The 24,966-nt window shown below is 50.8% G+C and overlaps 3 protein-coding genes across 3 annotated transcripts in view; 1 reads left to right on the top strand and 2 right to left on the bottom strand.

Annotated features, from left to right (window-relative positions):
- Positions 1–863: 863 nt before the first annotated feature.
- Positions 864–24,966, bottom strand: part of LOC122363831 — a 45,524-nt gene continuing 21,421 nt past the window's right edge. Inside the window, exons 2-9 of the mRNA XM_043333558.1 lie at positions 21,796–22,076; positions 8,867–9,073; positions 7,896–8,005; positions 7,231–7,285; positions 5,204–6,814; positions 4,751–4,939; positions 3,575–3,820; positions 864–2,000 (exon numbers count right to left, since the gene is read on the bottom strand). Coding sequence (XP_043189493.1) covers positions 1,638–2,000; positions 3,575–3,820; positions 4,751–4,939; positions 5,204–6,814; positions 7,231–7,285; positions 7,896–8,005; positions 8,867–9,073; positions 21,796–21,873 — 2,859 coding nt within the window. The 5' untranslated portion in view covers positions 21,874–22,076 and the 3' untranslated portion in view covers positions 864–1,637. The remainder of the gene's footprint in view (positions 2,001–3,574; positions 3,821–4,750; positions 4,940–5,203; positions 6,815–7,230; positions 7,286–7,895; positions 8,006–8,866; positions 9,074–21,795; positions 22,077–24,966) is intronic.
- LOC122363834 (cuticle protein 19-like) lies at positions 13,965–14,637 on the bottom strand. Its single transcript, XM_043333560.1, has one exon. It carries the CDS (start codon positions 14,602–14,604, stop codon positions 14,167–14,169), a length of 438 nt encoding a protein of 145 aa, XP_043189495.1. The 5' UTR covers positions 14,605–14,637; the 3' UTR covers positions 13,965–14,166.
- LOC122363832 (cuticle protein 19-like) lies at positions 20,126–20,813 on the top strand. The gene has a single exon (XM_043333559.1). The coding sequence runs from the start codon at positions 20,163–20,165 to the stop codon at positions 20,598–20,600; it is 438 nt and encodes a 145-aa protein (XP_043189494.1). The 5' UTR covers positions 20,126–20,162; the 3' UTR covers positions 20,601–20,813.

The raw sequence follows: 24,966 nt of genomic DNA, 5'->3' as shown, positions 1-24,966 counted from the left end.
GAAGCCGATGATACCCAATTTTAAGGTCCTAGGTCATCGGGTGACCTTCCAGGTCAGGTCAATGACCCGAAAACCGGGAAAATCGGGACCTGTTAGAAAGTCGTAAAGTGTGGCTGCTATGTGGTTTTCCGGGGTGCTGATCACGAATATCGTGTTAGTTTTGATCAGAGATGATGTTTTTAAGCATTTAGACCAGGTCGGGTCAGGTCAGGTCAGGTCAACCGGTAGGGTTTGTGACGGGTATTCGTAATGCGTGTCAACCGCTTCTGACATCTTCGTAACATGTTACGAAGGGACCAAAACTACTTCGTAAATGTTCAAATGGCTGCTAAATTAGAATTCAGCTCCAAAAACTAGCCTAGAAACATGTAAAACTCGAAAAAGTGAACCGAGGTCACCCGAGGTCACCAAAGGTCAATGACCTGACCTTCAGGTGACCTTGACACCTACCCTAATGTATGGGGGCAACATCAAATTACATGTTTGAACGTTTGAAACCACGAAAAGCTTGCAAAGGCGCGGCTAATGCGAGCCGACATACGCCGAATCGCGATTTCGGCCAAACATGGTCACCGAAAAGAGGTCACAGGTCAAAGGTCATTGGGTTCAGGGTCATGAAATTTTCAGGGAACGTGTAAAATTGATCAATGCGAGGGTACTGAAAGTTTCGCCGCGATCGGCCGCTTTTTACGCGAGTTATTCGCGAAAAACCTTAGGGTGGGGTTGCATCAACCTGTGCCGGCGAGGGTTAAAAGAACTGAATAGGAGTTCCCATTTCCCACCAGGCCCACAGGACTCTGAAGACGTCTTTCCCAGCGCTGGGAGCAAGAAGGCTGCCAACCGTATCGGCATCAAACAGTAAAGGAGTCACCAATGCCAGTGTATTTCGGCACACACTACATATTGTGTTCATTCACCTCATTATTAGACAATGGGTACAATGGAGAATGACTTCACATTCGATGGACTAGCTCAACACAGGCATAGGTATAAATAAAATATTAAAAAAAAAATAAGTAGATTGACTGTTATGAACAGTTAAGCGCTTCTAACTGACTAGTAAAAATACATCACATAAAAGGAAATTATAACAATTATTATGATATCGTCATCACAAAATGTCACCGGAAACTACATAAACAATAGCACGACCACACAAAAATGTCTAAACGGTTCTGGCCTTTGTAAAACACACACGTAAAAACGGTTGACGAAAGGGCAGCTTCCTGACTAGAGTGCAGGACTTCCGGCTGTGCCTACACTACCAGCCAGCCGCACTGTGATTGCACTTCAATGGACGGATCAACAGTCGAATATTGTACGCTCGTTACCACATCTGACACTCAAATCACGGGGTTTAATCGGAGATCGCTCTGGACGGCAGACTCAGAAGGAGACGAAGACGTCTCCAATATTCTCGCATACCTACAGTTGCTACGGCTATCCCTGACGGCCGCAGGGATACACAAGGATGGAAGGGCGAGTGCAGACACAATGGACGGATGCTGTTGTACATAGTCATACATACGGTCATCAGTGGGAGCAGCAGACCCATACTGGATCTCTTTGTTTCTTCACGAACCAGGATAGTTCAGTTCAGGGTGTGCTGCCGAGTGCTAAACGCGTGAAGATCCCAGTCACTCCATACTCTCCTCAATCGGCGGAGGTCTGTCCTCTACCTCTCCCAGACTCGCCGGCTCCTCCAAATCGAGTCTCCGCAGCCGCTCAATGTCGTCCCACACCTGCCTCACCAGCGCTGAGAGGTGCGGCGGCGCGCCACCTACCGGCGGCGACGGCAGCGCCTCTGGCGGCGACACCGGGTCCAGGTGTCGCTGCTGTCGGTCGCGGCAGGCGAGCCGCGCCTCTGCGGCCAGCCAGGGTAGCCAGAGCGGCAGGGTGGCGAGGGTGGCCTCCTGGCAGGGCGCGGCCACAGCCGGATTGTGCAGCGTGAACAGGCCGAACAGCTGCTGCAGCGTGCTGAGCAGCTCGCCAGTCAGACGCTGTGGGAAGGAAAGGGAGAGACATCGTTAGCGAAAGGTGTGCTTATGTCGAACACGAGAGTAACGAGCGGTGTGTGACACCCTTTCCGTGCTTCTATCCTCAGGATACTGAAATCAAATCCTTCTCCTCCACGCCGCAACCCCCCTCCGGGCTGGACATGCACCTTTATCTCATGCGGACTGCTCCCTTGGAGCGGCACCGCAGCTCCTGAGGGAGCGCACCCCGGTGCAGTGAGTACCTTGGGGCTGGGTGGCCTGTCCTCTGGACGGGCTCAGCCCCGGTGACTCACTAGGGTGCCTGCCCAGGCCAATGTTTCCCCCTAATTCCTATCTTCCGTCCGGCTCTGAAATGGTCTCGTCAGACCGAAAGGGCCTAATGCGTCTAGCTTCCTCCAGTCCTTCAACTACCCAGGCAACTTATCGGACCACTGTTGTATTCTACCATCAGAAAGACCTTTTCTGGAAAATGTACCACGATCTTCCCCAGTGTACAGTCACCGAAGCGAAGTGGCGCGTTCAACACACTCCAGACTCCATCGTGCTGTTATTATTCCACTCTGCAACTCCGCGCGAACCGTTAACCTTGGCTCAACCTCCGCTCGGAAAGTAATAGAAAGCTGCCGCAACTTTGAGAAAAACAGCGTCGGCTCGTTCGGGCCGACCGAGACTTCGCTGGCGTCAACAGCGACAAAAAAAAAAATGAAACTCTTTTCAGGCCACACGGCACACACCGTCGACATTGGAAAACTTCAGTACATTGGGAAGTTATCTAACACACAGGAAACAGGCAAGACAGGAAAGCAGTGACAGAAATCTGGTGTTCTTCCGACTAGATCAGTCGCCTTACGTAACCGAGATGCGAATAATTCGTGAGCCCGACCTACGGCGAGGAAGTTCCAAGCTGTTACGTAATGCTGCAATGGCTAAACCATATCGGTTCGGACACGGCCTACTGTATTTTTAATCACCGATCCGGCCACAACGCAGTGCGTGTTACCTAAGCGCTCTCGCTCACATCAGCGTCACGTTTTAGCCTGCGTTGTTATCAGAGCCGTCCATGCTCAACCGACTATTATAAATAGCAGAGCAGCGCATGTAAGATATACCAGCATTGTAATATGCGACGCACCGTCTACAGTCTGTCACGTGGTGTCCGCATCATCATTCGTGATCGGCCTGTGACATATAGCGTATGTGCCGTTTGAGAGGTCTGTGACGTATATATGTACTTATGGATCGATTTCGTGTCCTATGACGTTTGTTACGAACCGTTTGGAGCCTGTGGCCGATAGCTACGTACCGTTCGAGCGGCCATCGGTCTATGACGTCCTTGCGTATGATTTTGCGGCCTGCAACGCTGTTACGAACCGTCTGGGTGGGCTGCCATTAGCCTGCACCGTAATTACGTACCGTCTGGGCTGCCTGCACCGTAATTACGTACCGTCTGGGCGGCCATCACCGTGTCACGTTGTTACGTACCGTCTATACGGCCTAAAGCGTCATTATTTTACGTACCGTCTGCGCTGCCATCAGTTTGAGACGGCTTTATTGCCGTCTGCTCCGTAATTACGTACCGTCTGGGCTGCCATCAGCCTGCCGACGTGCTCAGTCAGCTGGTGGCACAGAGTGGCCAGCCGGCGGCTGCGGCTCCGACGGCGCGTCTCCGTGCCCCTCTCGGCCGCCGCTCCCCGCTCGGAGCGGTCTGGGAGGCCGGCCTCTAGCTCGGCGCAGCGGCGGCGACAGCGGCGCAGCTGCTCGCTAAGGTCGGCTTCCACGGCGTGCAGAGTCTGAGAGACGGCACGCTCATCGGCCAGGTCCACCTAACGGGGGCAGAGCGGGAGACATAGCCAGTCAGTCAGGGTGTTGGATTTTATCAGATATTTGCATCTCTCCCTCTTCTTAGAGGAGGAGCGACTGTGGCGCAGGGTTGTGCTCGACTCAAAAAAAAAAAAAAAATGCCGACTCGACTCATCATTCAGCTTCAGAATGCCCTGACTCAACTCTGACTCAAACAAGGAGCTGATTTTTTCCCTTGACTCGACTCATGACTCAAGCAGCTCAAGGAAAATACGAGTTGACTCAAACTTGACGCAAATTTTTTGTTGAGTCAAGTGTGTTAACTCAAAATTGACTCAGATAAAAAGTTGTTGAGCGGGGGGGGGGGGGGGGTGAAAAAAATCCGGCAGCAGGGCCATGCCTAAGTTGTTAATCGGGGTGAGAGTGAAAAACTTATACTATATATTGTTTCTAGAAAGTTGAGTCAGCTGACTCATGTTCCTAAATGTTTTTGACTCAACTCAATGTCAAAAGTTATTTTACTGACTCAACTCTGACTCAACTCAACACCTTAATATTTTTGTCCGACTCAACTCTGACTCAACTCAACAGCTCAACATTTTATCCGACTCGACTCAAATCTGACTCATTTGAGTCAGAGTTGAGTCAAATTTCTGACTCGACTCATGAGTCAAGCACAACCCTGCTGTGGCGGTACCTGCCCCACCCCTCCCCCAGGAGTCAGGCACAGCAGTCTCCGTAAAGTAACACCCGTCACCCACACCCACTCTCCAGTAAAAGTCTGAGCCAGGATAGTCGACCCTCGTCACCATGCCCCACACCCTCCCCTCTGGATCACCCTTCTTTCCCACCCCTCCAGTGTACGGACCGTCTCCCCCCACTCCACAGTGTACGAACCGTCCCCCTCCCACCCTCAATTGTATGGACCCTACCCCCTTCCGAGCTGTACGCACCTGCAGCTGCCTGCGTTTTCGCCGCCAGCTCTGCTCGGCCTCCTCCAGTCGGCGCAGTACGTCCGCCTCGATGGTCTGTAGCTGCTGACGCGTGCCTACCAGCTGCCTCTCCACCTTGGCCAGGTTCGACTGCATCGTGGCGATCACAGAGTCCTTGCGTCGGATTACAGCCTCCAGAACAGCGATCGTCTGGGGGAAGAATAAAGGGAGTCAGAGGCGAGATTACTTTCCTAATCGTCAGAGGTAGTCCCAGCCACTAACGAATTATATAGTAGCCGATATGTAAGTATCAGTTACCATGATTTCTTAGCTTTACAAATTTTAATGATCCACGTAATGCAAAAAAGGTGTGGATCTCAGACATACCAGTGCATCGTCCTAGAACATTGATTTCTCCCAGTCGGTTGACGTTACGTTACACTCATTCTCGCCCTTCCCCGTCGTTACACTCACCTCAGCGTCACCCCGGTGCTCCGTCTCCGTCTGTGTGGCGGAATCAGTCACCTCACAGAGCGATTTCACGCCGTCAGCCTGGTCGGGAGGCCGAGCGAACACCACCAGAGGCGACAGAAGCGGGGGCGAGCCGCCACCTGTCGGCCACCCTCGGAAACTACCACAGATGTCGCCACCACCGCCAGTATAGGTGTCGCCACCATCGCCTTGTGGTACGGTGTCTTCTTTCGGTGAAGGTGCACGGGGCGGCGGCTGGTGTGTGGGTGGAGAGCCAGGGACAGGAATCTCCTCAGAGATTGACTCCTGAACAGTATCACTGGTCTCAGATAGCACCGGAGAACCGTGAGGGTTCTCTGTGGAGACATTCTCGTCTCCTCCCGAGTCAGTCATCGGCTGTCGGGTCGGCGAGAGTCCAGCCGCGGAGAGCCTTCTTATCTGGTCTTCCACAGCCTCTCGACTTCCCTCCCCAGCATGCGGCGCTGCCTCTGTGGCAGACCACTGCGAGCAGCCTGACGGCACATCTACAGCTGGGTTCCTCAGTCTCTCATTGTCATGCTTCGTAGCAACTGGGTGGGAAGACGACCGACCCAAGACGGCCGCGGGGCTGGTGGCCGACATTTCGACCGCCCCAGACGAGCCGGGTCGGCCGATAGCGGCTGGAGTGGAGTGACTAGAGCCGGGCCGAGACGCGCGGCGCCTGGCAGAGCTGTGTCCGATGGAGCGACGTTCGGTTATCCCAGAACTATGGCCGGTGGGGCTGTGGGTGGCAGGGCTGTGTTCGGCAGGGCTTTGTGCGGCAGGGCTTTGTGCGGCAGGGCTTTGTGCGGCGGAGCTGTGTTCGGTAGACTTGTGTCTAGTAGACCTGCGTCCAGTAGGACTGTTCCCGGTAGAACTATGCACGGTTTTCCCAGAGCCTGGTCGATCGGAGCCGTATTCAGCACCACCGTGTCCAGTAGAGCCGGGCCAGCTGGAGCCAATACCAGAGTTGGTAGAACCGGCACCGCGGTGTGGGGGCGAGTCTCTACCAGGGTGGGTAGAGGACACGGTAGCCGAACAGTCCCCAGGATCACCACACGAGCTCTCCCCGCCGGCAAAGTCCGAGTCCGACTCCGAGGGTAGGTGTGAGTCTGCCGTTTCGTGGGCGAGGTGCGACCCGTCGAACGCCGAGTCGGCCGCGGCGGCGCCGCCGTCGGAGGTAAGCCCAGTGGAGCGGGGTACGGGTGACCCTCCTCCACTGCGGGAGGTGCTGCCGGAGAGAGGGTCCCCGTCCGACCGCAGTCGGCTGTTCGGCGGCGCACCATCCGTCTGTTTAGGACTGCGGGGTCTATCGTCACTTCTCACACCCTCCGTCCGCTCTACACTCCCAGCAGTCACTCCAAGTCTTCCTTCACCCTCCGACGGACACAGCTGCTGGGTAGCTCCCGGTCGCGGCGGCGACCTCTCCCCACTGCCTCGCCACGGCCCGTTGGCCAGTCGGGGAGACCCGCTACCCCCAGTGCTGCCGGCACTGACTGTGCTGGTTCGAGAGATCGCCCCGTTACCGACCCACTGGGGCCGGTCGGCGGGTGACCACGGGGGTACCGCCGGACTACTGCCGTCACCCGCCGTACTCTGAAACACAGACGGGTGCACTGAGGGAGACAGAGACATAAGGGAGGGAGGGTGAGAGAGAGACACGGGATATGACACGGAATTCGCGAGTGTGGAACAGGCGACAAAAACTGGGTGCCACACGCCATGGATGTAGCGGAGACACGCAAAGGACTGTCCCGATAGTGTCAGTCTGGTAATCGTTTGTTGGACAGTGTTTGATGGTGGGCTAAACTATACTCTTTCGGAGACTTTCGGTTCGTTTGGGGAGGATTATTCTCATGCTACAAGACGTGTAGTTTCCGTCATCACCAAGTGGTGTGACATTAACAACCGGCAATCAATAGAATCTAGTCTGACGTCCCGCAATGCTGCAGAGTTTGTCATCATTAAGTAAGCATGATCAGCAGCTCGCCTTTGGATTATGCACTACTCACTGGCGGTGACTTGACATCCCAGTTTTCCGAGCTGGACACCTGTAGTCTCCGCAACCTGAAAAAAAAACACACACACAACATAGACGGTAATCATACAATGTCTCACAGCCATCATACGCTCAAATAGCGAATACCGGAACTTTCACCCCAAACTTCCTCCTTTCCCATCATCAGATATTCAACCACAAATAACACATCATCTCGACTGCCAGCCTACCCCACCGACAGTCTGATTTCAACCGTAGCCACCCAGCCGCCATCAGTCTGTCAGCAGCGACACGCACTCTGCCAACCCTAGCCGTCCACCTCTGAGTGTTTGTGGCGCTATCATTAGGGCCGGTCCGAGTCAGTGAAGAAGCTGTCAGTTGCGTGACGCTCGCCGTGGGGCCGACGGTGGGTGGAAGGGTTAGTAGCATTGGCCTCAGGTTTTGTTTACGGTGTGGGCGGTGCTGGCGTTGTGGCAGCTGGAGGGTCGGGGTGGCAGGCTATCACAAACGAGTTGTGATTTGTGGATGAACGGATTAGTGGTTTACGATTGGTGAATATGCTGATGAATCGAGTTGGAGCTATTGAACTGATTGACAGAAAACGATCACCACACAGACCCACGAGGAGCTCCATAACCAGCATCACCCAGTCACTCGTATCGTGCGCCCGTTACTCACCGTTTGAGAACGGTCGTGTATTTGACACGGATCTCCTCCTTCTCCTGGTCAATCCTCCGCACATCCGCCTCCAGCTCCGTGACTCGACGCTCCAGCCGATCCTGAGGGGACTGAGGGGGAGGGGGGACTTTATCTCAGTGACACGACACTACAGGTGACCCTGAGAGGTCAGGTGGGGGGGGGGGGGGCGGTCTCATGACGCTCCGAGCGGCCATGAGGAGTTAGGCGGGGGGGGGGGGGAGGGGGACTCAGTGGCAAGCCTCTCCACTCTCCAGGCAGCCCTGTGAGGAGAGGGTGGAGTTGGGAGATTCCAGTTCAGGAACAGGCAATCCTGAGGACATGGATAGGATGGAAAAGGGGCGGGATGGAGGCCCCAGTTCAGTGACATGTCCCTCCAGGAAAGTCTGAGGGGGAAGGGGAGGGGAGTGGGGGCGTGAGAACACTGGGCAGGTGTCGGTAAATACGGGGAACGGACCGGACCGCATACCTCCGACTGATGTATGAGTCGTACAAGGGTGTGACTGACATTCCAGCGACATGCCGACGACGGTAAAACAGCGACGAATGTTACTGAAGAGATAGACGTGGTGGTTGGGGCAATCGAATTTCTACATACCAAGCTACACACTTTTGATTGCATTTAATGCAATTGTCAACTTATCAACACAATGAATGAGTGTCGCAAGCTGCGAATGCCTGACCACTGGTCCCTGACCAGGTACACACTAACAAAAAAGGATCAAGTGAAGCACGAAGAAAACATCGGTTCACCTCTCGCCGGCTTAACCCCTGCCCCCCCCCCCCTGACCTGAGCAGTAACGTTCCCGGCTACATTGTTGCCCTAATACGAGTATCCTACCCTTTCCTGTGACCTGACCTGGCGTACCGTGTCGTTGCCGACAGCCGTCGTACAGCCGTCAGCGGAGGGCCGGGGCCCGCTGTCCCCTCCCCTCTGACCTAACCTGACGTACCGTGTCGTCGACGGCCGTCGGACCGCCGTTTGCCGGGGGTGGAGGGCCGCTCCGCTCGCTCAGACCGTCGCCGGCGGCGGCCAGCTGAAAGGAGCGTCGGCGGCGACGCCAGCGCTGCTCGGGAGCCGACCCGTCCTCCGGAGCCGGGGCAGACTCCTGCTGACAGCGCAGCACTCGCTCCAGGTGCAGTAGGTTGGTGTACGTCTCCTGTCCGGGTGCACAACGTTAGTACCGGAGCTGGCAGCGCCTCAGGGCTCACGAAGCCCATGTGTTGCGACGACTTGTCCGACATCAATACAAAATCGATCATAAAACTTCAGATATCATTTGCTGCACTTTCTAAATATCTGCAAGAAAGAGAGTGATAGATAATACATACCTATCACAGCTTGATATATTATCGCAGACACAACAGCTTTATATAACCCGCGAGTTGCTGGGGGGGGCGTTAAACGCCCCCACTTTTTTCGCTGGGCCATAGCATAAAAACGGCGCGCCGCAGGCGCGCCAAATTTTGCGTACCTGTAAGGAATTGATTGAAGCTTATTGTGACAAAGTTTCAAAAAAATCGGTCGGGAAATTTTTGAGATATCGAGGTTTTAGTGACGTCATGATTTCTGAGTTTTCGACCAAAAACGGCATATGTTCAAAAAATCATATAAAATATCACAGAATAGACATACAGACATGCCGTAAACGCCATTAGACTGCCAATACCATGAACAATCAAATGGCTATCTTCGATTATTGATTATCGTTCGGCATTTTCCAAAATCTTGAACTGAATCTTGGCAATTTCTCGTGACTACTTCACGACCATGATACATGCATTTCTTAAATTGAACTTTTTTAGCCAAACACGTACACATATGGTAAAATGAATGTCACCATCGTGTTCTACGCCCCAAATTACCCATAAAACATGTGTCACAGGCTGCGAATATCAGTTTTGATTTTCGGGAATATGTGCCTGCCCGGTTGACCTGACCTTGACCCTGACCTATGCTTGACTGACCCCTACATGGAGCTGACACTCTTGTAGGCCTTATATGATGGATTGTGCACCGTTTTGACAGAGTTTATGACGAGATTCGCCCTTTGCGAAGTCCTGAAGTCCATGCTACTGAAAGCCCGATTTCAGGTGTTTGACCTGACCTTGACCTGACCTGTGACCTCAAAATTCAACTTTTAAGTACTCATCTGAAGCGTCTCGTCGCGTTCTTTCGTTTGCCGCCTCGTGCGTTTCGCTGCGCCTATTGGTTCTCGAGTTATCGGCTGGGGGCGTTTAACGCCCCCCCCCCCCAGCAAACGGTGGGTGGCGAAATACCCCAGCAACTGCCGGGATAATGTGTTGTTGTCGTTGCGTGTTTCTAAGCCTGAGAACGGAGCAGGGGGACACGACTGCGTGCAATCTACCTCAGTGCTCCAGCCGACCTAGCAGAGTGGTCCACTTGGATAAATTGGAGACGGCGGTAGCACGCAAACGGCTACAATCCGGGCGTGGTCGGCGGCTGTGAGGGTCGTGTTTTTGGTGGGGTGGTTGGCGTGGACTGGGTGAAATAAATCTGCATGCTATGCCACCAGTAGCGCCAGATCTGGACAGGAGCGCGGGAACTACTTTCAGACTGGGGGGGGGGGGGGGCACACTATAATAGAGATCAACCTAGAGTACCCCCAAATCTAGTTTTCGCATCGGTTCTAGGCCACTTTTTTCATCCCTCAGCTTTTTCAACAAAAAAAAGAAAACATTTGCAAAAAAAGGGCGGTATTCCGTCTCAAAGTTGTGACGGCACCGCCCCCACGGCCCCAGAGTTACATAGGGAGAGGGGGCCAAGCTGCCGCCCCCACTGCCCCGCGGTTCCCGCACCTATGGACCTGGAGTTGCGACAATATGTTGCAGCGAATGCAGCTCTAATAAGGCTGTGTACTGAGCCAGGTAAGTAGGCATACAAAATAGAATAATGAACATCGAACAATGTGCAATTTTGCGCTTTTTAAAAATATCCCTTGAGAAGGTCGTTCTAACCATGAAACGAATCAAAGGTTGTATTACTGTAAAGTGTTCAAAACGAGATTAGTTTTATCATATCCATCCATATAAAACACTGCGAGAAACGAAATGTGCCTTTCTTTCAGTTTCATCGCATAGCTAGAACACGTTAACGTAAACAAAACACGTAATACCTACCAGACAAAACACGTTTACTGATGAAACCGAATGGCCGAAAAGACCAGTAAGACCTACATTACTTAGGCAAATCAAGAGTCCTTTTCTAGGTCATTAACCAAAATGCAACAGCATTTCAATGAAGATGACCGTGACACTCCCTGTCCACAAGAACTATAAATAAGCAACTTCGCAACAAGTTCGTGGAATGCCGCTATTATGCCACTGAACCAGCTATCAACTGGATTGTTAGCTAATCGGTCGACCCAGCGCCCAACAGTCCATTTGTCACACCCCCGCCGGCGCCACAGATTCGGGGGAGGGGTGAAAAACTGACCGACCATAAAGGGCCGCCCAGCCCACAGGGGTCACGGCAGGTCGAGTCAGCTGACCGGGCGGGGGCCGGTCCACCCGCCGGCCGACTCGTTAGGTCGTTATCAGATGACCGCCAAATCCTGAGCACGAAGTCCACCACACAGTTGACTCTGAATAAGATACATGGGTGTTGGCTGAGTTGATCACTCAGGTCGACGCCTGGAGATGTCAGTGTGACAGACCCAGACTGTCACCTGTCACACTGACGGAAGGACATGTGTGACAGGTGGCCGCTGGTCGGGTCAGTCGTCTGTCTGTCAGGTCCCACTCATGGCGGCTGGGGGCGCAACAGCACTCTACCTACACGCAACATGAGTGACACAAACGACCCTCGGCGGCGCGGCCGGCGTGCGGAATAGTGACTGTGACACACGGTAGATTGGCATATTGAGATTGAGAAGTGCTATGTAGGTATGTAGAGGTGCAGCGATCCATTGATGACACATGGCTAATGTGTTATTGATGTTCAGATTAAACAAAAGCTTCCCAATCAAATAGGTACCTACGGGATATGATTGCTCCGAATCAGAAACCTTTTGACAGCAATCCACGAACACCTCGCTAAATAAGTAGCAAATAGCTTCAAACACTACGAGGTAAAAATAAATTGACAAAAATATACCTTCCAAAAATAAGTAAAAAATGAATGCCCACGAGTAGCTTCGTTGAAAACAGCCTGAAAATATATTAACTAAATGAATGGACTCATTAAATCTGTGCCACAATAAACCGTGCAGTGCTCTCCACATCAAATGAAAATAAAACAGCGATTCGTTTGCCGACGGCATGACAAACATTTGCTCATTTCCAAATCTAATGCCCATTTTACGGACTGAAAAGCACAACGGCTAACAGAATCTCGGTATGAACAGACGAGCGTTTCCTTTTAACCCGACGGCCGGCAGCGGGACGGTAAACACGCCTCAAAATAGCCGCCGCCGTGCCCGGTATGCATTGACCGCGGGACACTTCCTTTCCTTACAACGTGCCGGCACGGAGGGTTAATGCCATGGTCCGCATTGCGGCCCGCAGCGCGGGTGGCAGTGACCCCCAGACGGGGTGCATTGATTTACAATACAACCGAGACCGATCCATTGCGAGACAGAACCCAGATCGAGATAATCCTACATGGCACTAACGCGACACTTAGTAGCGAGAGTTCCATGAGTGAAATGATAACGGGCCATGGCATTGGGAGGAGCAGGGTTGATGGAATGTGATTGTTTTATGTATCTGCTTGACAACACTTTGGTGCTTTATAATCTCGGTTCGTCAACATTTCCGGTTGCGTTACGTAATACGGTGGCAACAGGTGAATCAATTAATAATTAATGCTTTGCATTCCGGATCCGCATTTCCTAATGAACAAGCTCTCTAGGAACAGCCCCTGAATAGGCATGGATGGGAACAGTCAGATACATATGCATTATGCCGTATGCGTACATAAATCACACGCATAAATAAAATTAAGCATATAACATTACATGCAATATTGTATTACAAAGGTAAATAACTTCGCCAAAAACGGTCTCAGAGCCGCAACTTTGGCACCATCGTGTTCTCCATGCTCAGGTGCGTCGGTCAAATGGTATAATTTATGTTCGGGTGGGGTCAGCTTAATGTGTTGAACCTCGGGTCAATGTCAAGTCAATGTCAAGGTCACGAAGCTGGTCGAGGGAGGTCACCATACCATTCGATCCGGCATGTCTGTCAAAGTCCATTGGTGGCTTGGCTTTCCCGACTCGCTAGCTCAATTAGATCGGGAGTTATTGACGAAAACTTCATGACTTTAGTGTCACGCAAGGTCAATAATGCAAAAGCGAATCATCGAATCTTGCGAGGAGTGCATGAAATCACAAATGTGTGTGCTTGAAACAGTTTAGCTCATTCCCGGCGCTAAAATAAGGTTCCATATTTCGCCCTTCGACTTATAATGGTGAGGTCACGTGACCGACCTGACCTCATGTTAAATTAAGGAAAAATCCGAGGTCTACAAGTTGTGAGACTTTTCAAGGATACTTGGTCCTGCAAGTTTAATCTCCCTGTCAAAGCTCCTCTGGCACTGAGGGCGTTGCGAAATTGCGACATTTCAGGATCGTGTAGAGGCTTAATTATGACGTCATAGGTCAGTGATCTGACCTGACCTGAAAATGCGATTGGTGTCAAAAGATCCGGCTTGAAACAAAATTTAGGCATGCCTAGCTTCAGCTCTCTAGTACCGGCGTGTTCCGATCTAGAGCGAAAAAACTATGGGGGGGGGGGGGGGGGGCTCGGCCCCCTCCCTCGGCCGGTGAGGGTTAGAGCAATCACCGATCAGATGTCGTGTTATGGATATCAAGGGTAGGTAATAGGTATGTACCTCTCTGTAACATTTTCGACCTGGTTGGCGCAGAAAAGACCAACTAGGTGTAAAGGGGAAAACCAAGTGATTTTCTCAAAATGGCTGGACCAAAAGAAAAATATATCCTTTTGCGGGAATATAATCATTATTTAAAAAAAAAAATGTTCAGCAAACTTAATTGTGCCAGCTGACTGATTATACCACTTGGAAATGCTGTTGTTTCGTAGTTAGACATTTATTACACTCACACACTAAACGCAAACACAACACGCAATAACAACAGTCATAACACGTGACAGACGAGGGTCAATAACACATCACTCACCCACATTCTAAATACTGTTTCAGACGTTCAGCACGGCTTTCCAGTTACACCTGATCCTGAGATTTGGGAAAGAGCACCGTCTGGAGTTACGATTAGTGTCCGAGGAAGGGCCTGCCGACAATGCCCTTGCCGATGATGGGCTTGGCGACCAGGGCCTTGCCAACGATGGGCCTCAGGGCGTGACCTCCGTACACGGGCTGAGCGATACCCTTGGGCACCTGCGGGTGGGCCGCCAGGCCGGCGTAGCTGACCTCGGCGTTGAAGCCGCTGTACCCGTCCACGATGTACTTGACGTTCTGGGTGCGGCCGTCGGGCAGGTTGACAGTGTAGTAGCCCTCGGTGAGTCCGTTTCCGTTGGACTCCTCGGCCTGCGCCATCATGGGGCCGTAGTCGGGGTCGTCGACGGCGTACTGGAAGTGGTACGGCCGCGGCTCGTAGTAGTCCTGCGCGACGATGCCGACTTTGCCGTGGGCGAGGGGCGCTCCGGCGGTGGCGACGGCCACCAGGGCGGCGAGCACGAGGAGCTGCATGGCTACTGCTGGGCGGGGGTGGCTGCTGTGACTGCTGCTGGACGTTTGATGCCGGTCGGGTCAGACCGGCCGGTTTTATACCCGGCGAAGGGGCGCAGTGACCTGGCACGGACTGGCCGACGGTTCGTTTAACCCGCGCCCCGTTGGGCTCTGCCGAGCAACGCGCCCTGTTGGGGGGGGGGGGGGCATTTGCCCCCTCCCCTTAGATCTCGAGAACCACGCAACCTAGTGACAAGCAGCAAACGGTGTTGGATAGCCCTATCAGGGAACTACCTTGTGACCCAATTTTATTGACCTAAGTCAAACCGATGACGTCACAGGTCAGGTCAAAGGTCCAATTTTCACCGTTTACAGGCATTTCAAGAAATGAGTTGTAAAATCGAGTAAAATGCATTTCATTGAAAATCATCGATGGGGAAATGTTCTTCAAACACATATTTTGCTATTTGAGGTCACTGATACCAGGTCAGGTCACAGAGGTCAGGTCACTGGGGGGTCACAATATGAAAGTGTCGTACTCGTGTGATACATGTTTTATGGTCCATTTTACATGACAAATGCGATTATGTGGGTCAGGCAGCCTTTGGGGCCAGCTTAGGTCACGTTTTGGTCAAGGTCAGGTCAAGGTCAGGTCAAGGTCAGGTCAAAGTAGGTCAAATTTCAAAGTTAATATTTTGCATAAAATGGGTGTCGAATCGATGCAGCTCGTCACGGGGAGTTCAATGGTGGTCTTTGTTTTGCCGTACGTGGTCTAGAATCGCTAAAAATTGAGTTAAAAATTTGACGTCATTATTTTTAGCAGTTTTTTTCGCTATAACTTGGCCAAAAAAACGAGATATCGATCTGAAATTTGGTATGTATATAGAAGAGCGCAGGGACTATCACATATATTCCGTTTTTTTCGAAATTCGGAAAATTTTTGAATTCTTTTAGTTTTTCTTAAAAAAAAAAAACAAATTATTGAATTTTTGGGAACAAAAACCCAAAATTTGAAAATCCGAGATTGAAAATCCGAGATAGCCGTTTTGTAGCACCGCTTTTTGTCTACTAGACCATATAAAGAACTTTGTAATTGCTTGATAACTGTAGATTTGGTGAGCGTTTCAAGATTGCATGTTTTTTGCTCATTTTTGCTCGAACATGACCTCAGCTTGACCTCAATAACTCCTGACCTAAGGTGACCTAAGACTTGAAATTTGGTGTGAAGGTGTCAAATTGATGCCCGGGAAGGTACTGAAAATTTGGCGGCGCAGCGCCGCCGTTTTCTTGCTATTCAGGAAAAACCACAGGGGGAGGGGCAAAATGCCCCCCCCCCCAACGGGGCGAGGGTTAAGTTGGCTGATAAGTTGGTAGACTATAATTGTTACAGAACGTGGACCATTCAAGGCGACGACTTCTTTCGTTTCTGCAGTTTTACTAATGCATTCGAAAAATCTCTCGTTGTACTTATTCTGTGAAATTGTCTAATGCGGGTAGCAACATCAATTGAACCTTAGCCAATCATGTAGGAGCCATGGAAATAAGTAACAATCGCAAGCAAGCTATCTGTTCACGCATTTAAGAAAATGTTTAGTGGCGTGTAACGTTCTAAATTAATGGACTTTTACTAGGTCCAGTTGTAAATTAACAAAGACATCACAAAACAAACAGAAAAGCTTTCTTCCCTCGTATCCCGCCGGTCTTTTGGGCAGCGTCGACGAAGCTAAGGTGCTGGTCACTAATTGTAAAATGCGTTCAGCAATATGTTTTATTGATAAAGAGTTTTGCTGTCATTAATGATGTCGAAAAAGCTTTGTCCCGCATATTCCCAGGAATTAGAAATCTTCAGAGGCGATTTCAGAAAACATATCAATTATATCAATTAGAGGGGGCGCTTGCGAATCGAGGCTCCCGACCAAGATACCAACAAAGTTCTTGGTCCAAAAGTTGGCCGCTTCAATTCTAGGGACCATTTAAATTTCTTTTTTAACTGTTATTATTGTGGACTGCAGTGGAATCACCACTTAATTCTAGCACACAGTTGGCATGTCTATGAGCTAGCGAAGGTTCCCAGAGATACCAAGCGGCACGTGAGGTACCGACGGACTCTCTTATTGACATCTGGCCTCATAGACAATCTTCTGCTGAACATGTGACTAGAATTGTTTGACCCTCGAGCGCATGACCGGCCTGTGAGCTACCGACGGTCCTCTGAGCGCTTGCCTGAGCCCCTCTGCAGGAACGGTGGTCGAATCGTAGCACATCGAGGCGGATTTTTCACGCCCTTCCCTTTACTCTGCTCCTGACCCTAGGCTTCGCAGCAACAAGAACAGGGTGACATTAAAGAAAGAAAAAACGTAAAAAATCGCATATAGTTGAAAGTCGAGTTTTTACGGCAGATCAAAGGACAGTTCTCCAGAGATAATACAACATCTTTTATTTCGACGCTTCTGATCAAATTGACTCTTAGATCGTGAACTAAAAAAGTTATCAATGCAGTTTTTATCAAAAAAATGGCATGACCCTTTTAAAAGGACTTTTCCCGAAGCATCACCTGCGTGTCACTTGCGATGTTTGGCATGAGAGGGCAAGAACAGCCAGTATTGACGTTTTTTGGAAAATATCTCATGCAATGACGTTGTTACGAGCGAGCGAGCGCAGCGAGCGAAGCGAAGTCTTTTCAATATAACGGAAAAATCTCAGTATGAGCGGCCCGGCCTGTAACGCTTTTGAGAAGCTTATATCTCAGCAACCAACTGACCGATTTACTTGCGGTAATTTTTTGTAAGGTAGCTTCATTCCTTCTACCAAGTATTGGGCTATTTTCGGCACATGTGGGTGACCCCTTTTGCACGTGCCACGTGCAAAACCAAGAGGTGTCAGTTTTGCAACAATTGTAATATCTCTGTAACTGCTAGGCCGATTGCACTGAAACTTGGCATGTCGGTAGGCGCCCACTAGGCAATGCATTTCCACGTGTCACAGTCGGGGTGTTGCTGCACGTGCGTACGTGCAGGAATCTTTTCTAGATATCAATAACAGCAGAACCGATTGCGCTCAAATTTGGCTCATGGTTAGGGACCGGTTAAGGGTGCCGTGCAAAAGTCAGTTGGGACCCAGTTTGCACGTGCGCACTTGCAGGGTGCCTCTTCCAGATCTTGGGAGCGGCTGGGCCGATTGCGCTCAAATTTGGTACATCGCTAGAGATCGGTTAGTAGGGTACCATGCATTAAGTCATTTGAAAGTGCCCCTTCGCAATTCAGCAGTTGCAAGTCTCACCCTCTCGCTCGCTCGTTTGTCGCCCCAAAAGGCGTTTTACTGGTACATATTAGTTCAACTGTTTCGCGCCAAGGGCTCAGAAGGCTCTACCACGTACTCATGAGCTCTTCTTTCAGATATCAAGCCTCAAATGCTCAAATGCCCCTTCGGGTACCTTGGTATCCCAAGATGCCCCCATCCACGTGTTCAATAACTCTTCATTGGTTTACAAGCATAAATGGCTCAGGGGGTCTTTTCACCGCTTAATGGTCCAGTCATGCGCTCCAGTGTCTCCAAAGATTCTTCTCCTAAAACATAAAATCTTGTCCAGCTATCAGAAGACAGTCACACATTCAGAAGTCATCAGTCAAACATTCAGGGGGCCTTTGGTAACTCAGAGGGCTCCGCTGCGTGCTCAAAAGCCCATAATTGACTAGATGGTCCCTCTGATTTCAGGTATTAAAAGGCTGTGTTAAGCATTGTTAATTGTTAACCCTCGCCGGCAGAGGCCATTTTGCTTCCTTCGACAGCACAAGGGGGGGGGGGGTACGACCCCCCTCGCGTTTGGCCCCTGATCGAGCTAGAGCTTCGCGGAAAAAAAACGAGCGTGTTGCCCGTCACGAGAGGAGGCCCATTATACCCAATTTTTTAGGTCCTAGGTCATCGGGTGACCTTCCAGGTCAGGTCAATGACCCGAAAACCGGGAAAATCGGGACGTGTTAGAAAGTCGTAAAGTGTGGCTGCTATGTGGTTTTCCGGGGTGCTGATCACGAATATCGTGTTAGTTTTGATAAGAGATGGTGTCTTTAAGCATTTAGACCAGGTCGGGTCAGGTCAGGTCAGGTCAACCGGTAGGGGTTGTGACGGGCATTCGTAATACGTGTCAACCGCCTCTGACAGCTTCGTAGCATGTTACGAAGGCACCAAAACTACTTCGTAAATGTTCAAATGGTTGCTAAATTCGAATTCAGCTCCAAAAACTAGCCTAGAAACATGTAAAACTCGAAAAAGTGAGCCGAGGTCACCCGAGGTCACCAAAGGTCAATGACCTGACCTGACCTTCAGGTGACCTTGACACCCACCCTAATGTATGGGAGCAGCATCAAATCACATGTTTGAGCATTTGAAACCACGAAAAGCTCGCAAACGCGCGGCTAATGAGAGCCGACATACGCCGAATCGCGATTCCGGCCAAACATGGTCTCGGAACAGAGGTCACAGGTCATTTGGGTCAGGGTCATGAAATTTTCAGGGTAGGTGTAAAATTGATCAATGCGAGGGTACTGAAAGTTTCGTCGCGATCGCCCGCTTTTTACGCGAGTTATTCGCGAAAAACCTTAGAGGGGGGTTGCATCAACCCCCATCCCTGTGCCGGCGAGGGTTAAAGGATGTGAAAATAACCTCTTGCTCATATCTATAAGAAATTATATATATATATATATATATATATATATATATATATATATATATATATATATATATATATATATATATATATATATATATATATATATATATATATATATATATATATATATATATATATATATATATATCCGGGCGTGGTCCTTCCTTAGTGGTCATGACCATGGGAGAAGATAAGCAACTAAGATGTTCAAAATCGATATACAAATTGGCAGAAAACAAACCTTACAAAACAGAAATCCTGCGGATTTCATCCCTTTCATTTTGCTGAAGCAGCTTTCCACTTTTTTCCAAGAGAAAGAAAACATCAGCTGGGCTTCATCGCTTACGAATCCGCTCCTGTTGTATCTCTTTATGCTTACTGTTTAAACATCACTGCATTTTTTTTTTAATTAGAAATTGGTCCATTTTTTTCGATCGAGTCGTGAAGACACAAAAACATAAACATTTGGTGCGGCGAGAGTTATCTCAGGTCCATTCCTGGCTGCATTACCTATCCCTTCAGCTCCCACTGCCTTTCCCCAAAATACTGATAAGCTCAACCCTTCTCTCTATACACCTTTTTATCTTGTCTTCTGCAAACGAGACATATAGGTAGGCAAATTTGGATAGTAGATACCTTTACTTAGCTGGTAATCACCAACAATTAACACTCACTGCTCGACACCATAAGTCAATTGAATAGCCTTTTGGGTTGCAACTCCGCAATGCGTGAGTGCAGCGGCGACTCAGGGTTTGGTCAGCGATATATTGCTTCATACACCAGCCTACTCTGCGCCAGGTCACCGTGCCAGGTCACTGCGCCCCTTGGCCGGGTATAAAACCGGCCGGTCCACCCCAACCAGCACCAAACGTCCAGCAGCAGCCGCAGCAGCCACCCCCGCCCACCAGTAGCCATGCAGCTCCTCGTGCTCGCCGCCCTGGTGGCCGTCGCCACCGCCGGAGCGCCCCTCGCCCACGGCAAAGTCGGCATCGTCGCGCAGGACTACTACGAGCCGCGGCCGTACCACTTCCAGTACGCCGTCGATGACCCCGACTACGGCCCCATGATGGCGCAGGCCGAGGAGTCCAACGGAAACGGACTCACCGAGGGCTACTACACCGTCAACCTGCCCGACGGCCGCATTCAGAACGTCAAGTACATCGTGGACGGGTACAGCGGCTTCAACGCCGAGGTCAGCTACGCCGGCCTGGCGGCCCACCCGCAGGTGCCCAAGGGTATCGCTCAGCCCGTGTACGGAGGTCACGCCCTGAGGCCCATCGTTGGCAAGGCCCTGGTCGCCAAGCCCATCATCGGCAAGGGCATTGTCGGCAGGCCCTTCCTCGGACACTAAACGGAACTCCAGACGGTGTTCTTTCTCAGGATCATGTCTATACAGGGAAACGTCATACAGTATTGAGGTGTCAGAGCTAGGTCTCTTTGGTTTCCATTAACGTCCGACAAGTGCTTTAAGTTGCTGTTAATGTGTTATCGTGTTTGTGTACTGTGTGTATGTGTTCTGCGTGTGTAATAAAACGATAAAAGCGCTACGCATCAGGCGCGCATACACACCGTTTAAAATGGAGCCAAATTGAGCCGTACCTCCGAAAACTTCGTAATCTACGCAGCGTATAGCGAGAAATAGCGAAACGGCCAAGTGAATAAGTGCATAATAGACATCTCGAAAGGAGGCTTATCGAGAGTACCTCGGTCATTTTCTACTCAAGTGAGAAAAATGATGTCACTTTGGAAGTTTTCAAAATCAAAGTTTACGATTTTGCATTGCCATTTCTCGACAAACGGCATCGTAGCTCATTAACTATAAAAAAAAATAGGAGGGCGTAAAAATATTACTTTGAGTTATGCTATGCTCTCCACCCAACCGATGGAATTCGTTTCAATAACTTCTTGCAGCTATTGAAATGAATAGCAATATCACATTTGGCTTGAGCATTCCTGTAACATATTTAAATTGGGGTAAGACTCGTGTGATATATAATAAAAGTAGACATTCATAATATCGGGGAAATAATTGCTTGCGTATAATTAAAGTCATACATAATACAAAGTTCGGTGAGTAGTAACGACAAAAATTGTATAAAATGCTCTCATTCGGAAACAGCAAACTGGTCTTTCAAAGCTACAATCCTTTCAAGGTCAAGCATGTTTTCAAAATGTTTGCAAGGTTGTCGCACATGCATCGACAAAAGCGACTGTGAGAAAAACTTGCTAGTGGTTTGACACAATCTTATATGCCTGGTATATGTGAAAACGTATTCTACATAGTGATGTTGGTTCCACGTGGCTGCGAGGAAGCACTTCACATTCACTTGGATACTGTCAGACGATCACACAGGACACACACACTAATAGGAAAGGCTAAATAGAAAGGTGGCTCTACCACGATTCGGGAAACTCCCAACGAACATACTCAACAGCAGACACAAGACACCCTGACCAGGAAGCTCTCCAAAGGCCACCACTCCCCAGCAATCACCCAAAACGCACCCCACGGCCACCACAAAGCTCTCCAGCGGACCGTTACTCACCAGGAGGTTTTCCGACAGCGTGTCGATGTCCGAGGAGAGTTCGTTCAGCGGGCCGGGCCCGTCCCCGGAGCCGGTCATGGCAGCTCGGAGACCGCGCGGCGCCCGGAATGAGGAGAACCGGCCGACGGACCGGCCCCGGCCGGCCGCCGCTAATCAATGGGGCTGCCGGTCCTCCGTGGCGGCGGCGGCGGCCGCTCCCCCGCCGCCCCCGCCCCCGCCCCCGCCAGCGGCGGAGGAGCCCGGCGACTCAGTGCCGGTAGCGTGATGAGGCCGGGCACAATCTGCCGACGAAAAAAAAGCGTGAATACAAGACGATTATTTTTAAGTGCTAAAAAACAATTGCTGATTGTTATCAGCCATGCTTTAGCTATCAAGTTAGCCATGAAGTTAAAGTTGTATGATTAGATTGAGTGATGAATAGAATGTGATAAGTTCAAATGCCGCAAAGGGGACATAATAGGACAATTAGATTGAACGATGATTTGTTTATTTCGCTATAGAAGAGCAAACATATCAATGTTTATGCCATAATAACAAAACTGCCGAGCGATTCGAATAATAAACAAATTGAGCACTTAATAGCAAAGCTAGATAATTGTTTAATTAAATCAGCATGGGTATGTCAATGGCCCTATACAGCCTGGTGGGTGAGCATTGTACTTCCTATCAACAATACAACTCACGCGGCTCTAGCAATGCCAATCCGAATACCAATCGACAATCACTTAGTAACACACGAACACGCGCCTGCATTCCGGCGCTGTCAACTCACTCCAATTATCGGGGGGACAGCTGGCATTGACAACAGTGACGAAATATGCGTGTTTGGGGCGTGTTTTTGCTGCTGAGCTAAACTGTCCCGAGCTGGAACCGGCCAGTGACCCCGTGAGGCAGGCCTGGCGAGGTCACAGGCGTCGTGTTCTATGGCTCATGGCCTGAGCCCATAGGCGGTCCCAGGGGGGGGCCACGGGGGCCATGGCCCCCCCTTTGGTGCTGAAAGGTGGGGCCATACTATCTTTTGGCCCCACCTTTCAGATCGAACAAAAGTACTAGAAAAGCTTTTGGTATGTTTCATTTGCTCTCTTGCGCCATCAAAGGACGTAAATTTCACTCATGAGTGGGCTCAGTTTCGCATTCTGTCAATTTGGCGGCCAGCGTCGCTGGCACCGGTTCACGAGTATGGCCGCCCGGATCTTATATGGAATATCAGCGTGGATTTACTTGAGGCTCTCGTAGGCCCAGCAATGGCTTGCATGAGACCCTCTTCGCCAGTGCAGTGGCGGGTGGGCCCTGCCAAATGAGCGTGGCTCTACGACACATAAGACCTCATGGGTTGGTGCTGTGCACCTCAGAAGCCCGGTGGTGCCGCCGTATGCCGGCTTGGTTTCTAAAGGATTAGCGTGGGACCTCCGGGGCCTGCATAGAGTTTGCTTGAGCTAGTATGTAATCTCAGAGGCCTGTATGTAATGTGTACACAGTGGCGGTCGCTGGGGGGGGGGGGGGGGCATCAGGGCCATGCCCCCCCCCCCCAAGGCACATAAAGGGGGCCGTCATATCATTTGCCCCCCCCCCCCCTCAAGCAACCGATGGGCCCCCATAGGTGTATGGGGGCCCTGGCCCTGATTCGATCGTCACGGGGCTAAAAAAAAAAAAAAAACACGCCCAGCTATTAATATAGCTCCCACACCGGTCTTTGAGCGTCCTACACTGACCTCTGATGGAACTTCAGTGGCGGTCAAGCGCCCACGTTGACCGCTAAGAGACCACATCGACCTCTGAGGCCCCACATCTGGCATATGAGGGCCCCTAACCGGCCTCAGGGGCCCCAACCGGCGTCTGAGGGTCTCACACCGGTCTCTAATGGCCTTGTTGCTGTCTCTGGTGTCCCAAGACGAACATTTAGGTGCCAATGAGGGTCCCGCACTGGCTGCTGAAGACCCGATGCCGGCTTCTAAGGGCCTGCGTTGGCCTCTGAGGAGGGCCCATCTTGGCCTTTGAGGGCCCTCTGCTGGCGTCTGGGGTCCAACGACGGCTCATGCCGGTCTCTTAGGGCCCCACGCTGACCTCTGAGGGCCCCATGTTGGCCTGTAATGAGTAAGGACCCACATTAGCCTCTGAGAGCCCAACTCGGTCTCTGATGGTCTCAAACTACTGGCCTTTGCAGTCTGCAGGCCCTGTACTGGTCTCTGAGGGCCCTAATGTAAGGTGTGTCGCGGTATGTTTGTTAAGGTGGATCGCGGTATGTGCCTTTTGGTTTATAGCTAGAAATTCGTAATCGCGGTATTCTTGTTTTCGCTCGCCTTTTGACATTTAGAAACACGTCGAGGTCAGCGTAGTCAGAACCGTAAGTCACTGTCGCCCGATCGATTTTAGCCTCAGACCGAGTGACAGGACTTATCCACCTTCGGGCGAGTATATAACCGCAGCGGGGAGTGAGAACGGGGTCAGTGCCTGTACGCCGACCAGGCTGCAACGCTGCTCCCGACCTCAACCACGCTGCTGGTAAGCTGGCTCGAAGGTAGGTTCCGACTACGCAGGGATGCTGTGCGGGCTCAAGGCACATCCCATAGATAGGTAGGAGCAAGCGGGTGGAGGGTTAGGTTAGCATGCGTGGCGTTAGGGTATTGTTAGGGTAGATTGCGTTCGCGGTAGGAAATTAAAATGATTACGTCAAATTAGCGCAGTCCGTTATGACCACATCACGAAATTATGAACAATAAATGGGGCGTTGAATTGACCAGATGCTTTTGGTAACGGGATGAGTCGGAGGAGAACGGTGATTGAGCGGAGTCTAACTTTATCGGTACATTAGTAAAGTCATCAATGGCCAGGAGCTTCACTCCTAAACCCATAAGGGCGCGCTACCAACCGCGGCGTGCCTCAAAATGGCGGAGTGATTCACACTGGTACCACGATGCATTGTAACTTAACGTAAAATAGTAGAATTAGACATTGGGATGTTCGTGGCCCGAGTGGCAGTCGGGCACAGGCTGGGAGACGTCTCAGCCTAACACGGACATCAAGTAGAGTAGTAGTAATACAATCAGAGGGGAGGCTGCGATAGGCCATAAGGACCGGCACGAGCCCCCCCTACATAAATGGTGCATCGGCCGGGAAACGTTCTTTCAAGTGACATTCGAGGAGTGGACAACGTTTTTCATCCGGTTGGTC

This window comes from Amphibalanus amphitrite, unplaced genomic scaffold (assembly GCF_019059575.1).
Source record: "Amphibalanus amphitrite isolate SeventyFive unplaced genomic scaffold, NRLGWU_Aamphi_draft 000641F_arrow, whole genome shotgun sequence".
In the NCBI taxonomy this organism is placed as follows: Eukaryota; Metazoa; Arthropoda; class Thecostraca; order Balanomorpha; family Balanidae; genus Amphibalanus; species Amphibalanus amphitrite.
Note: the sequence above shows the minus strand (reverse complement) of the source record. Positions and strands in the feature narration are given on the sequence as shown.

Bases quoted from the DNA above. Each gene is read 5' to 3' on its own strand.
- LOC122363834 (XM_043333560.1), bottom strand. From the start codon at position 14,604: ATGCAGCTCCTCGTGCTCGCCGCCCTGGTGGCCGTCGCCACCGCCGGA.
- LOC122363832 (XM_043333559.1), top strand. From the start codon at position 20,163: ATGCAGCTCCTCGTGCTCGCCGCCCTGGTGGCCGTCGCCACCGCCGGA.